A 15,609-nucleotide genomic window follows, 5' to 3' on the forward strand; every position below is an offset into this window, starting at 1 on the left:
CCTTTGTACAGCAGGAGAGAATCATGACAACATTTTGTTTTACCTCCGAGATCAAAGTACTACTGAAATACTTACCCTATCCTTGTATATCAGACCTACCAACAGATGTTCACTGTTTTTAGAGCCCATTGATCTGCCCCCTTCATCACACTGAGCCAATTGATCTGACCCTCTGTGTTATTGCAATATGTGTTCACGCAGCTAAATGCACCTTTAGTCTATTCTAGAATGGGACATTAGGTTATCATATTCTTTAAAGATTTCATTTTAACTTGGACCCATGTCAAAGGAGTTTGGCCAAAATCAATATTTATCCTGTAATAGATAAATAAAATATTTGACCTCAAATATGACTTGGCCATCAAATCTCTTTTCAGGGCCCTGTCAACATGATGAAATTCCTGCTGCTTTTCCTGCTGTTTTCTGGGCCCTCAAAATCTTAATTTGCATAGCTGGGATGAATCTCTAGCATTTTCAAAGTGAACTGAAAACCTACTATTGATTTCACATGCACTTGTCTTGTATTCTGTTTGCAAAACATATTCTAAATTTCCTTCCTCCAGAATGTTTGGAAAAGACCCCACATTCTCCCAGAATTAGCTAACCATGTTATCATATTAATTTACAGTCAAAATATGAAATTTAATTGCTCTTAATTATCTCATGTCCAATGAACATATGCTAGAGGCCGTGTTAACAGTAATGAAATCAGAATAAACACCTGAAAATGTATGTTGCCTGTTAGCTGGTCTTTGAATCATCATAAAAGCAAATAGGTTACTTTGTTTTTCCTTTGGGACCAACTTATTTCTCACTGAGGTCAAAGAGACACATTTAAATGACCCAGTTGCAGCTGGTTCAGGATTTTTGTATGCAAAGGGCTTGGAAAGGAGGAGTTAAGAAAAGTACATGGACACAAATACCCTATAAATACGTGACCTGCACCTGCCTCTGTCTGTCCAGGATTACACCTTAATGGGGACTTCTAGAAAGAAAGAAAAAGGGAAGAGAAGGGAATGGCAAAGCCTAAAACAGCTTTAGCTGATGTGCTGGAAAAATCAATGATTGCTGCTGACACATTAGAACGTAAAGACCTGATCTTTACCTACAAGGGCACTGTCTACCCCACTACTCTTTGCACTGCTGAAATATTCAAAGCTATGGAGTCCTTTGAAGCCAGAAGAGATGATGTCATCCTAGCAGGTTTTCCTAAATCTGGTATGTTTTGCTTGCTGCACAAAGGAGGATACCATAATAATAATGATAATCAGAATAGTAAGAATAGCAACAACAATAATAATAGCAATACTACTACTGCTGCTACTATTACTAATGCAATAATGCTGTTGCATTTAGAACTATGAAATATTTATTTCAGGTTGTGTTGAGACGGATGAGAGCGCAAAGTGACATTTCTATTTGCAAATTCAACAAAACTGTCTTTGGCATAAAACTGTCTAAATTTTTTTCATGTGCAGTGTTGTATATTCCCCTTCCTATGGGCGATATGAAATATTTCAGTCCTACCAAAATACAAATGTTAGCATTTTTCATCATAGGAAATCACAGAAGCCACAGGAACTCAGACTGAAAAGGGACATTATTTCAGTGTGATCCTTTTGTTTCACTGTGTTCTTATTTCAGTCTTCATAAATTTTAGGCAAGTCTACTGCCCATTGTGCGTTCTCATTTTAAGTTTTTTAGGGCTATAGTCTGTTTTCCTGTTGGGCTAAGAGGAAAAGGAATGGCACATGGGATATGCTGTAACCTTGCTGCTTTCCTCTTCTTGTCACAGTGCACGGTCTTCTGCTGACATGTAGTGTTGTGATCTTATCAGAGCACAGGCCTTCCTGGCTTGACGTAAGCAACACATTCCTCAGTTGCATTGCTATGAAATGTCCTTCTTCGTTATCAATACTGGTCATCCTTTTAACCCTTGCTCTGCTGTTTCTCCTGGTGCCTGCAGACACACATCCCATTCCTACTGCATTCACACTGGTCTTAACATTTCTGCTACAAGTCTCTGCATGACTTCTTTAAATTTTTAATTATTTACATGTGCTCATACAAATAATGGATCTGACAAAAGAAAAAATTCAAGTTTATGGTAATTTCCACTGACTATGAGTTACATCAGGGTCAGTTCAAGCTAAGAGGAATTTTGACAGACTAGGAAAAAGATCAGAGAGAGAACTTGATCTGTGACAAAACCACAATATTTTCTCGTGGATTTTACTAGTATTCTTGTGCAATCTAACCAAGTAACTCTTTTTATCCAGTACTGTCCTAGTCAATACCCTTCTTAAAAATGTCCTGTCAATTAGCAGTAAAACAAAGAACCAGAGAAATTTGTTTAGAACAATAAGCAACATTTTAATCTCTTCATATTTTATGATTTCATACAAACTCAGTAATACAGTCCTTTCTTTTATCCTAACCAAAGCAGAAGAGACCACAATTACTTCCTTACAGGATTCAGCAATGTTTTAAATACGATGGACTAGGCATATTTTTGGGTGCTGTTCAGTGTCCAGCATCTCATTTCTGTGAGTGTGAATCTCTATGCTGGAAAGTATTTTCTTTGTTTAGCTAATGAGGTTTCACTGGTCCTTCTCATGCACCATTTCATACATTGCATGCAAGACTATGCTCAATGTTTTCCATGCAACTCCCTTCTTTGTGCTTCCAGGTACAAACTGGTTTGGTCAAATCTTAAGTGACTTGATAGCAACAGCTGCAAAGAACAATAAAAATGAAACAAATCATCACAATGATGTGCCAGAAGAATTTCCCTACCTTGAAATTGGAGATCCTGAGAAATACGAGGTGGGCATTGAAGCTTATATGTCATTTCATAACTGAACTTATGTGATATGAAATACATCTTTTCAGAGTCAGTACTATGGACAACTGCAGGGATGCTCTAACCAAAATACATCCATGTAGCCCTGTAAGGAAAAAAGGTTCAAAAGGTCTGTGTGGAACTTCCCAAAATTCAGTCCAATTTTATTCTGTAGAGGTTATGAAGCAGAAGTTTCATGCAAAGACAAATAAAAAGGTCATGTAACACAAGATGACATGCCAGAGATAGTCCCAAATAGAATTTCTATAGCCTCTCCAACAAGCCAGTTCAATGTATTGCTGCTCTGCTGCTCTCTTCCTTACCACCATGACATTTACTTACTAGCATCAAATACATATATTTGTTTTTCAAGGGCAGATACTTTTCATAAGGAAGTACAACATCTGCCTGACCAGTTCAGGTTTCTCTGCACTGTTGCTCTCTGCATTGTTGTCGATCTGAATAAAAGCTAATATGCTTTTATTAGCTCAGCCCTAGAAATGAGTGGATATCTTGATTCTAGGGCTAAGGAGACCTTGCTGTTGGAGCAGCTCACAGGGAGGTTAGATACAGATGGTGCTGGTCAGAAACTTCTGCCACCATATGTCAGAGTTCAGATGCTTGCTCAGGACTTTCTGTGATATTCCTTTTCCCCCAGCTTTCTGCTTTGTTCCAACCTTCTGTCCTTCCAAATTTAATTTCAACTTCTTCCTTCTGCTATTACCTCTTCCTTCTTTTCTTAGTCTCAGCGGACTCCTCCATTTTGATTACAAAAGGCTATGTCATTCTCATTTTCCCCACCAAGATCCCACCCATTACTTTTTGATTTCTCTCACCATATAATGAGGAAGCATGAACTCACATTTTGAAATAGGTCAAAGAAAACTTTTTCCCCTGAACAACTATTATTAAGAGCTTTTAGGGTTAGGGTTACTCAAAACACACAGTATTTGGTCCCGGGAAAAACCTTACAGTTTCTCCTCTCCCAGATGAAATTTTTGGTAAGCTGTTGCATAAGATGCTCAGACTAATAATGTTATATTAATTATGCTGTTTACTTTCTTTGAATTTTATTGAAGCGGATGAAGAAATTACCCCCAAGAAGACTTATACGTACCCATATGTCTCCTCAAAATTTACCTGAGTCCATTTTCAAGAACAAAGCCAAAGTGAGTGCTCATTTTAATGATTTGTAGACATATTGACTTCAATGAATTTTTATGCCAAATTAGACTTCCTTTACCAGTCTTCTATTGGGACCATTTTCTTGTAGTATCACAAGAGGTTGGACTGTGAGCGCAATTCATTCTGCAAAGGATACCATCGTTTTATCCCAATTTGACCTTTCTTGCTCATTTTATCATTTTATCTGATCTATTTTGATAAAAAAGTCCTTTCACCATAAATGGCTTAAAATAAATAATTTGAAATAATTTGGACACAGGTTATAATGTTAAATCAATACTTCAAGGCTACATAGTCCAAGAAATCAGTGCTGGGGTAGTTAAAATGAAAATTGCTATTTTTCTGTTACAGCCCTTTTCTAATACCTGTATATATATTTGCATTTACATTTTCCAGATACTGCTGTTGCTCCGCAATCCGAAAGATTTAGCAACATCTTATTATCATTTTTCCCTAGTCTTTTCTCCTTTTCCATCTTATGAATCTTGGGATAGTTTCTTTAAAGACTTCATGGCAGGAAAAGGTATTGTACTCTCTCTTAATAGAAATATTCACTCACAGTTACTCACATTTTACTCTCACTGTCTTGATCATCAACACAGAACAATCTCTAACACAAATACTATACGGCCTTCACAATGGCTTTCTCATAACTCTCTCTTTAGTTGCCTCAGTTGACTGGGAATGATTTTACTAGAGGGTCTTTGCATGTAGGCAAGGACAGGCAAATGCTTACTGTGACCCTTTCACAGTGTAATAAAGAGAAAATGGATTTTCTCTGAGGATGCTCTCAGTTTGACTAAGCTAACCCCAGTTCTGAGGACCTCCTGTAGTTCATTCAGCTCAGCTGGACAGTGAAGACATACTTACAGGAAAACTCTAGAGTCATTAAGGAAACCTTCACTACTTACCATGGCTTTTTGTGATTCAGGGTGTCTCTCCATTATTTTTGAATGTAAAAGTAATATTAACGATTAATAATAACATGGTTTAGGGTGAGGAAGCAGTGAAAACAGCAGTGATAATAAAAACTCAGCTAAAGCATAAGTATCTGTATCTCTAACTCTATTACATGGCTAAAGTATGATATTTATTTCCAAAGCAAAGTATCCAGTGGATCAAATGAACATAAATATTTCTTAGTACACTGACCTGGGCTAATCACCTTTGCTATGATGTCTAGGTGTTAAGGAGATATTCATTTCTAAAGCCTTTTTTATGCAGAACAAGGTCATGGTTTTACATGGAAGAGAATCCTTTCTGTAGTTACTACACGGATTCTAGATTGGAAAGCATGCACTCCGTCTTTACCAATATGTCATCATGTAATTATTATAATTAATATAAATGTTTCTTATAAGTGAATATAAATTATAAATTAATATAAATACTTCTCTACCTTTATACAGTGCCATGGGGGTCTTATTTCAACTATCTTTCTGAATGGAACAAATACATTGTCAGTGAAAATGTTATGCCTGTAAGTTTTGAAGAAGTAAAAGAGGTAAGTTTAGCACTGTTTGATGTACAGTAGTGGTTTCTGCATCTTTCAAACACAGAATTCGTTGTCAGTATTTATTCTTTTGCAGACTGTCATGCACCCCTGTTGTCTACATTGTAATCAGAAATGATGTAGGTGTGCTAAAACTCTGAAGATGTGTAGGAAGAAATATTTCAGCTTGCAAACCACAGTTTGGGGTCCAAGCTCTAGACTTCAGGTAGTATAGATGACTGGAACAGTGTATGGGTGGTTAATAACTATACAAATTGTGTACAAAGCTTGTATGAATACCACATTAGCAGTGTTTCAAAGCAGGATGGGCAAATATGCACCTCTCTGGATTTGCTAACCACGACATTTCACAAGGCCTTTAGCCTGGCCCAGCTGTTTCTTTCTGAAACCCTGCAGCTATGGGCTTGGGATGTAATTGCTTCATAGAGTCATGTCTGTTTGCACACATGACTCAGAAAGCAAAGACTGATGATGCCTGGTTATCGAGAGGTCATATATTAGATGCACATTTGGCTACATGCAAAGCATGTCCATGCATGTCAGATCACGGGATAAGGATATCCAGCCACAGAGTGGACAAAGATAGTGTTTTGTAAAGGGCAAAGGGGCCACAGTGGAGGAATTACTCTAAAATAAAGTAACTGTCCATCTCAGGAAAAAAATGCACCACAGGTTTACACACTGCTTTATTGCATGAGACAATGTTCCAATGCTCTCCTTTCTCAGAAGTGTATTTCTTGAAATTTTTTTTGCTGACATTTCAATAACGAAAAAAGGACAATTTTTTATATATAAATAATTCTCTTCCCCTCTTATTTTCTTACCAGTTATAATATGAATCTAAAACATTTTAATGTAATTTTCAGTTAACTCCGGATTGAATTGATGCACATATTCTTCTGTGCATGTCTTCATCACTGTGTGTGTAAATGGACTCTGTTCATTTTCACAGGGCTTTAGCTATTTAAATCCTGGTTTGAGCAATTAGTTGAATTCATCCTGGGGGCACCTCTATGCATCACTGTCTTTATACAACGATGTGGAGCTAAAAGAGATAGTCAGAGAGTGGAAAGGCTATGGGGAGGAACCAATGTGTTTCATTGGATAATATCCAGCGTGCTACTTTTTTCCTAACAGAATACATATTTAGGAGTGAAAAAAATAGTTGAATTTTTTGAGTTCCCTTTGAATGAAGAAGAAATTCATGCTGTTGTGCAGAGGAGTAGCTTCCAATCTATGAAGACGAACTCCAAGAACACTCATGGGGCATTTGGTGATGTTCTCTTCCGTAAAGGTGAATTTTCCATGCATTCTGAAGATACTGTTCTCAGCCTTTTTATTGTTAGGTATACTATAGCTTCATTGGTCAGTGTAATAACAGAGAAATTTTCCATTCATAAATATTAGCTGAATATTCACATTGTACAATGATGAATATTTCAAAAGAATTTCCTAATTTTAAAGGTTATTTCCCAACAGTCTTTCAACTGACTTAGCACACAGCTTTTTGGACACCTTTCCTCCTTTATAACTGTATGCATCTGACTCACCAAAGTCAAGTAACCTGAGATGGGGAGAGTCAGGGAGTTGGTGATGTGGCAATGAGTTTTTTCCTCCTCTGCAGCTAAAAGAAACCTAGTCTTGTGGCAGCAGTGGCAGAAATTAGGTGACATTTAGTATGACAGAGCTTGTCCAGCCTGCAGTAGACAGCACTGCCTCTTCTTGCTTTTCATTTGGGATGACAGGGTACTGCTGCTCCTCAGAATAACACTCCCAACAGCCTGGGGACGGGAAGGCAGATAAGTCAGTCCCCTTCATTGGCTCCGTGGGTAAAATGGGGCAGCATTAGGACTACTAAGTCCTTCCTTCTTTCATGGAGACATTCACTTTTTTGAAAAATCTATGGGAGCTTTGTGAGGAGTCATCAGCTTTCTGGAAAGAAAATATTAGTTTTTTCAGACTATGAGTCTCTCTGAAAGCCTTTTCCTCCTGACTGGCGGTGTCATCCTCTACTGAAGTAACTCCAGCATTACAGCCTTCATGGAAGGAATAACTAAGGGGCTGGTGAAGAGGTCTTGAACTTCAATAACTGTCCAGTCGATGTATTAAGATGAACAAAAATCAGGCCAGTTAACTTTATTTCACTCATATCACAACCCAGGAGTTACTCTGTGTCTGTTCATTCATCCCTGCCGAAGGCTTGTACTATCTATTGGGTAAGCGAAGCAGAAAGTTGGGGAGCAATGCACCTTACTCAGTGGATCCCGCAGACTAGCAGAACCACTCAAACTTGAAAAGGAATAAAATACAATAATAATTTAACAGGTAAGAAAAACACTCCACATAACACTTGAAGGGATATAAATGACTCATTCTGAGAAAATAAATACAACAAATATTAAAACCTGTGCATTATAGTATCAGTATAGTATCAGTACTGTTTCTTTGTAGGTGGTGTTAGCGACTGGAGGAATCTTTTTGAGGAAAAGCATAATCTGGAAATGGACAAAATGTACAAGGAACACTTAGCAGCAACCACTCTTGGAACAAGGTTAAACTATGATGTGTATTGCAAAATCTGAAGGATAAAACTGAACTTTTGAAGCAAACATTTCTTGAACTCTGACCAGGAGTGCAGTTGCATGATGTACAGGAGGCAAGTGGATGTTGCAGATAAATTTTATTCAGACTACAGCTGTCTTTATAGTGACAGCAGTGTATATCAGGTTTTGATTTTAAATGTAAGACCTTTGGCATACTGAGATGGTGTTCATTTACTGGATAGTATTATAATTAATCACATACAGATGAATCAAACAGCTCTGCTTCACAGTATACCATCTTAAGGAAATATTCTATTTCCCCTTTTATTATCAAGCTTTTCAGTCTTGCTAGGCTGCTTAGGAGTATTTGATACCTGGAGACTTTGTTAAAAAATATTTCAATTTGGGCTACTTCTTGGCAGAAAGATTTCAAATCAAGGGAATTTTTTTCACTGACTTCATTGGAAATTGAATTAAATCTATATTAAACACTGATAAAAACGAAGGAGGCATTGCAATGCTTAAAACAATAGTAGCTCAATCTTTTTAAAGTGTAGTTATCTTTTTATAAGGAGAATATCAGCCTCTCTCTGCATAGCTTTGGGTAATTTTGATGCATATCTACTGCTGTATATTCTCTGTTAGGTGCTATGCTTTTTTGCATCTGAATCTTATTAACCCATAATATGCCAGCTTGAGCATCCTGTTTTTTTTAAGCTTATAAGAATGATTGTAATAAAACAAACAGTTCATGTTTGTATGTGTTATTCCTAGGCACTACTTTTTTTTTTTATTGATTTAGTCACAATAAAATAAAGCTACAGCTTATAGCTGTCTTTTAAATTGTTTCATGGATTTCCAATGCCTCCCACACCTGTCTTTCTGTGAGATCTGGTCCTGGTTTGAGAGGAGCCATGAGTCAGCTGTGAGGTGACAGTTGGAGAAACAAGAGGCTGATCCATAGCCATAATTTCTCAAGTTACATCACTGAGTGATGTTCTTTGGTTACCTGCAGGCATCAGCTTCTCTGATAATGTTAGGAATATTAGTAATCACTAATGGTTGCTTTACCTGTTAATCCACTGCTGTATGGAGAAGAATCAGAACCAGTATTTACCTGACTGACCTGAATGTGGGAAAGTGACTGGGAGAAGCTCCTGGTCAGGCCTTGGTTCCTAGCTACTTTTTCTGTCCATGCAGGTCTGGTCTGAAGTCAAAAGTTTTCAAACTTGCAGACTTTCATGTGGGGGGTCCTAGAAGCTCAATGCACCTGGCAATGCCGTATTAGCAGTAGGTATTTTTTGTGGGAGGGACGTGTCTTGGCTCTTGCTGGGGAATTCCGCGAAGATCTGATCCAGATGTTAGTTTTTAAGGACTTTCAGAAAAACTCAGAAGAAAATTCTAGGCTAAACTTCATCTAACCTTCCAGAAACTTGCCCTGCCTGAGCGCAGTAAGGCTTGTAATAGCCAGTTGCACTGCGTAGACAGCCTGTGTGCTGACCCCAAGGGCAACTGTATTCTCTAGCTTTTCTTAGGTCCTTACATGTGTCTGGGACAGGGCCTACACCTTCCCTGGGAAGTAGAGCAACCTGCAACCTTATGCAGCTGACAAAACTCAACATGTCCCATGCTCATTGCAGTGTCTGAACCGCATAATTTTTGGATCAAAGACTCTGAGAAGGATTTTTCCCTGCTACTAGTTGCTGCAGACCGTGGTAGGACAAGGCTCTGCACCTGAATATTGAAACTCTGTCTCACCTGTGGTCCCAGGAATACTTTTCTCCTCCTGGTTCCTGAGCAGTGAGGGAAGGAAATTGCATAGTTCAGATGCAGAGAGTGCAAGTGCTGGACTCCCCCTGCAAAATAGGGATGTTTTTTAATCTCTTTTAAACTTCCAGATTAGGAAAGAGAGCTTCTAACAAATCTACAGTTCATTTTAGTAAGTTTTCTTCTGCAAGTCAGTTCCCTACATAGCAGCTGATTGCTTCTGCTCACTGCTCTGTGAAGGTGCTGCATTAACATTTCTATAAAGAAAATATAGTTCAGGAATCAACTATTTAAACATTCAGTACTCTTTTTTCATCAGGGTGTTTCCTCAGACCAGCTCTTTATCCACTCTTCAAAGCAGTGTTGTGCCTTTCTCCCTCACCCTACAATTCTCCAACCTGATAGGCTTGGAGAAGGGTAATATTTTGCATTTCTACCACTTTTCTTCCACAGCTTGCTTTGAGTCAGTATGTGTCAACTTAACTGGAGATCACTTTGCTCTTTTTCCAAGTCAACAACTACTGAAGGTTAGTAGGAGCTCCACTGGAAGGAAAGATAAGTGTGGGGGATTAAAGCCTAATGAGTGAAACAATAGTTTCCCACAATATGATCTGGGCTGTGTACAATAAGCCCTTCACCAAAAAACTGTGTTATTCAGACCAGATTTCTTTGTATGAATTAGTAACTATTCTTATTCTAGGCCTCAAAGCTTCAAGTAAAATCAAGTAAAAACCATTGTAAACAATGAGGTGTCACCAATCCATTGAGGGATAGGGTGTGGGAAAGCCCGGGTGATCCAGCAAAGCTAGTCTCAGCATCCCCTGTTCCACAGGGAGTCAAGGATCCCAGTTACCAAACAACCTCTGTGGCTGATCACAGGACAGAGCCCCAGCATGGCAACAGCACTGGAACTATTCAGGAGTGAAAAGTTATTTGTTACCTTGTCATTGTACATTAGCAGGAGTCCTGTTGCCTTGTGGCTGACTTTTACTCAGTGTAATTTGGATAAAGTCTGCAGAGTCACAGCTGTTATAAAATTGCTCTTCAGATGGCTATACGGGCTTCAAGACATGGTGAATGAATTCAAAACTGGACCAGTCCCAGGTGTTCATCCTCCCTAGCCACTCTGAAGAACTCTGCCATCTCAGGCTGGAGGTAGTGGGGGAGACAGGGGATGGCCAGGAGGACTGAGCTCCTGAAGCAGTTCCTGACCTGTATCCCTGGTGCATCCAGAAAACTGTCATCATTTTAAGAATACTTTAAAGCAGGATGCTAAAAGCTGCATGTATTCAGACATTTCATCATTAACTGTGTGACAGCAGCAACTGTGGAGTTTCTGGAGTGTAGAACAGTAATAGGTACTGCCAGAAAAACACTTAAACTAATCATCTAAAGATATAAAAGTCTTGTCTTTTCCAAGCCCCATGTGGAAATATATTTCAGACATATCTTAGTATGTCTGGTGAGCTGTGCTATTACTGACTCTTTTTATGTCTTATATGTTTGGAGATAAAACCCCCTCATCCTTACACAATGAAAGAAATCTCAACATAGGAAATGGACTTGAATTAGGAAATGTGGAAAGAAAGATGAAAGCTAAGGGATACTGTTAGGATCAAAAAAGAGAGTGGTGACAATGAGGGAGCCTTTGAGACTAAGAAGGAAGGAGGGGGAAACAGAAAGAGGGAGAAGCTTTCATGTTTTTGTATCTGTTTTTTTCTTGGAATCAAAGGGGACTGTGCATTTTGATTAACTCTAAGCTATAAAAGTTCCCCAGAATGGAGTTGTGAAGAGAAAATTGTCCAGTGCCAGGTACATCAAGTGAAATATGAGCTCACCTTTCCCCTCTAAGAATGAATCTAGAGGTAACAAATGGAATCTAAATAGAGAAGAAAAAAGTGAAGGAGTCCTGCTGGAGCTCAAAATATAGATTGTCAAGATGAACCAAACCTGCTGACCATAAGAAAAAAGGAAGCGAAAATCATGAGGGGAACAAATATACAGTTTTTTATTAGAGCGGGAGGGTAAGAAAATGGTAGAACATGGAAAAAGGAGAAATGGGGAGAAAGAATTCTCCAGAAGTTTTACAGTGAGTACTTGACATCTGGTCCACAGTAGAACGTTTTCAGCAGAGCCCCTCAGTAACTGAGTACGCCCAGGAGACAGGCCAAGAAGACCTGAGTGGCTGCACAAGTGGACTAACCCACTTTGCTCTAGGGCTAGCTCCAGTTCAGGACTGAGACACATTGCCTGGGCACTGTGAGGGAGTGTGAGTTAGTCTGGTATGTATATCTCTACAGAAATATTTCATTATTCATGAGCACTGGGTTCTCTTGGGAACAAAATGCACCACAGGAATTTCTCATTTGCAAATAATGAGATGCTGCATGAGGCAGGAGAAGAAAGACAGGCAGTTACAAGGTAACTGTATTCAGGACAGGAAAGTCTGATTATATGGCTACTGCATGATATACTGGGAAGCCCGTACTGCAACACTAGCTTTGCTAGTCTGTGTCTAGCAGGGCTTAGAGTGCCTGTTCAGCATCAGCTTGTCCAAGCTGACCCCTGAGGAAATGATGCATGAGCTCTTCATGTATTTCTTCTGGGAAAAACTTTTTGCTAAGGCACAGAGCAGCATGACCCAAGACAGCCTGGGTCCAGCACTACATGCAGAGCACTAGGAAATACAGCACAGACATCTGGAGAAGCTCCACAGGGAGCCATCTCATGTCTCTCAGGTTTTGTTAGATATGAAGCTGCCAAAAAGAGTTATGCTGCTAAGATCATCTTGGAAGCAACTCAGGAGTGTTTATCACTCAGTGACATGTCTGAGCTTGTAACTCTTGTTCCAACACTAGCTACCATTAATCTTCAGTCCAACTAAACTGCACACAGATAGTTGAGAATTGGGTGTTTCTAGAGAAGAGATGCACAAATTACTATTTTCATCCCTATTTCCATATATCAGCTCATCTCTCCTGTACCCCTAATCTGCATAGCTTATGACTCCCACAGCAGAGCCCTGTGTCTTCCTCCTATATCCCAAACCTCACTCCCAGCTGTACACGACAAAGCCCTTGTCCTACTCCAGAATGCACAGCATGGAGCATGTTCAGCTTGCTTAGTCCTCTGGTCTAAGGGACTCAGGGAGAGATGAAAAAAAGTGGTATGGCATGGGCCGAGAGTAAGTAGGACGAATGACTGGTGGTGCCCATGTGTTGGCCTGGTAGCCAGCTAATCAGCATCTGAATTAGCCCACAGGCCATTAGCTGGCAGCTCTACTTTAAACTTTCCAAAGCATTAATTTGCAGTGTCATTGATGGGGACTTAACAAAATCCATGGAAAAGCATGTTTTGAAAAAAAACCAACAACATAAAAACATTGTTTATTTTACATGACTTTCCAATCCTGATATTGCAATATTTGAATAAAACTAAATATCTTTTATAAGTTAAATGAAAGAAACAGTAAAAATATCTTAAGACAAGAAATTAAATTATCTTCCCTCTGTGAAAACACACGTTTTTGACTATGCTTATGACCCCACCTGGACATTTCCAACTCCTCTAGGAATATACCCACTCATGTATCATGTGCCCTACTGAGCAAGTTACATTTGCTTTGATAATCCTGATTTGTGCATTTCAGTTCATATATCTAAAATTAGAATTATAGTTACTGTTTGCAAAGAATGTGACATGAGTAATTTTTTCCTTTTCTTAGGCCTCTTAATAACCTGTTCCAAGATATCTACTTAATCAGCTTTGTTTATCATCTAGTAGATTTGTGTTTCAGATATGGCCACATATGCATTACCACATTACACTTTGTCTGTATGACATAATTACTTCTGTATTAAAGATTCCAGAGCTTTGACTATTTTAGGAGCATAGAGCATAATGGGATTATGATCAGTTTGCAGGCAACAGGAGATTTACTGTTTTAGCAAAACTCAGAAAGTCCTCCAAACATCAGTGAATGTTTTGTAAGGCTTTGACATTGTTTTTGCCTCCCGCTGCCCATCTGTCCCCCTTCCTCCTTTACTTTTGATGTCAAATTCTATGGATACCCATTGGAGCAACAAGTTACTTTTTGACTGGCATTGTGAATCAGGTCGCTGGCCTGACTCCTCCTTTTGCACATTTATGTAATAGCAAAATTCCAGAAGAAGATTCCTCCCCTCCTTTTTTTTTTTTTTTTTAATGTCACCAATATTGGTGGAAAACAGATCGGGTCTACAGGATAAAAAACAAAACCAAACAAAATACCCCCTCGCCCCCTCCTCCCCCCCAAGGAAATGCATCTCTTTTGTGATGGTTTGAGCAGTCTGTTAACATACAGCTTACGTATGCAGATTAGTATGAGAAGGTGATTGCTCCAAAATTCTGTGACAAGAAATGCTGTCTTTGCTGGCACGTCCATCCTCAGTACCCAGTAGAGAATTAACAGGGGGGAGAGGGCAGTTAACCTTTGTATCTGTACTTTGGCCACTAGCCAATGCATAAATAGAGATGTTGAAAGCTGGGGAAAATTGCTTATTTCCTACCTTGTTCCAGCAGAGGGATTAAAAAAGTGGAAACTCTCCAGAGATAGCAAAGCTGAAAAAGAGCTGTGAGAGTGAAGTTTAGGCAGAGCTGGGTATACTTCTGTATTTTTGTGTTTTGATCGTTGTCTAACCTGACATTGTGACAAACCTAGGTCTGGGAAGGCGAGCTTCACTGAGAAGACCGTACAGTTCAGGACAAAAATCAAAAAGTGAAAGAGGATTCAAGAGAATCCTTCTACAAAGGATTAGATCCCAGATCAAACAGTATTTTAGAGGGTAAATAAAATGAGCCTGGATCACGTACAGAGGAATAAATCTTTTTCATCTGTCTTTCTGTATTTCCTGCAGTTTCAAGAAAATAACAATAGTGTCTTATAATCTGGTAAATAATCTGTTTTGTGGCTATTTGCTCCCATCTGTCATGCACTCCTGAGGAGTCACACTGTAGCCCTTCTGGGGTCCACCCAATTAATGTTCTGGGAGCATATAGGTATAAGCTATTGATAAGATTAAGAATTCAGCAACCGGGCTCACATGGACATATTACTGATCTATGGATCCCAGATTTTAACAGAGAGTATATTAGGAACATGGATCTGTGGACCAAGATTAATTCTACATTCTCTTAAAATTGGAAGGCATAATAATCTTTTGAACCATCAGAACTGGTAAATGTCAAGATAGGAAGATCTATGAAAATTTCTTAAGCTAATTTTTATCTAATTCTGAATCTAGTATGTAGAAGATTGCTATAGCGTACATGTATATAGCACAATAAAGGTAAAAAGATTATGCAGCCACCAAATAAGACGTTCATACCCAAGTAAAGATTTCCTTAAGAACCCAGTTCTTTTGCTCAGCAGCAAAACAGCATTTGAATGGGGTCTTTCTTTACATAATCGCAGTTTTGGGGAACTGAGGTATGTAGAGTCGAGCATGGTTCTTGTGGTGGTAGTTTACCAAACCTTTCACTTACTTCAAGGCAAAGCAGCTAATACACTCAGGGCTCAATGTCTGGAGTGTTTGCATCTAGGAATGTAATTGGATGAGGTTGGCTAATTTTTAACAAGAAATACTAGCTTTTTTACCGAATGAGTGAACAGTGATTTATTCTTCTTGTTGTCTCAACAAGCAGTTTATCTAAGGCAAGTAGCACTCTGTGATGTAGAAAAAACAAGGAGGGTGAAAAGTCTGCTTTATTGAAATCAACAG

The 15,609-nt window shown here is 38.9% G+C and overlaps 1 protein-coding gene across 1 annotated transcript; it reads left to right on the plus strand.

Moving 5' to 3' along the window:
* The first annotated feature begins 1,018 nt into the window (after nt 1-1,018).
* On the plus strand, nt 1,019-8,879 carry LOC106487342 (sulfotransferase 6B1-like). The gene is made up of 7 exons (XM_013946075.2): nt 1,019-1,218; nt 2,690-2,826; nt 3,922-4,011; nt 4,424-4,550; nt 5,437-5,531; nt 6,678-6,834; nt 7,992-8,879. Exons 1-7 carry the CDS (start codon nt 1,062-1,064, stop codon nt 8,120-8,122), a joined length of 894 nt encoding a protein of 297 aa, XP_013801529.2. The 5' UTR covers nt 1,019-1,061; the 3' UTR covers nt 8,123-8,879.
* Nucleotides 8,880-15,609: the final 6,730 nt, after the last annotated feature.

The sequence above is a fragment of the Apteryx mantelli genome, chromosome 3 (assembly GCF_036417845.1).
Source record: "Apteryx mantelli isolate bAptMan1 chromosome 3, bAptMan1.hap1, whole genome shotgun sequence".
In the NCBI taxonomy this organism is placed as follows: Eukaryota; Metazoa; Chordata; class Aves; order Apterygiformes; family Apterygidae; genus Apteryx; species Apteryx mantelli.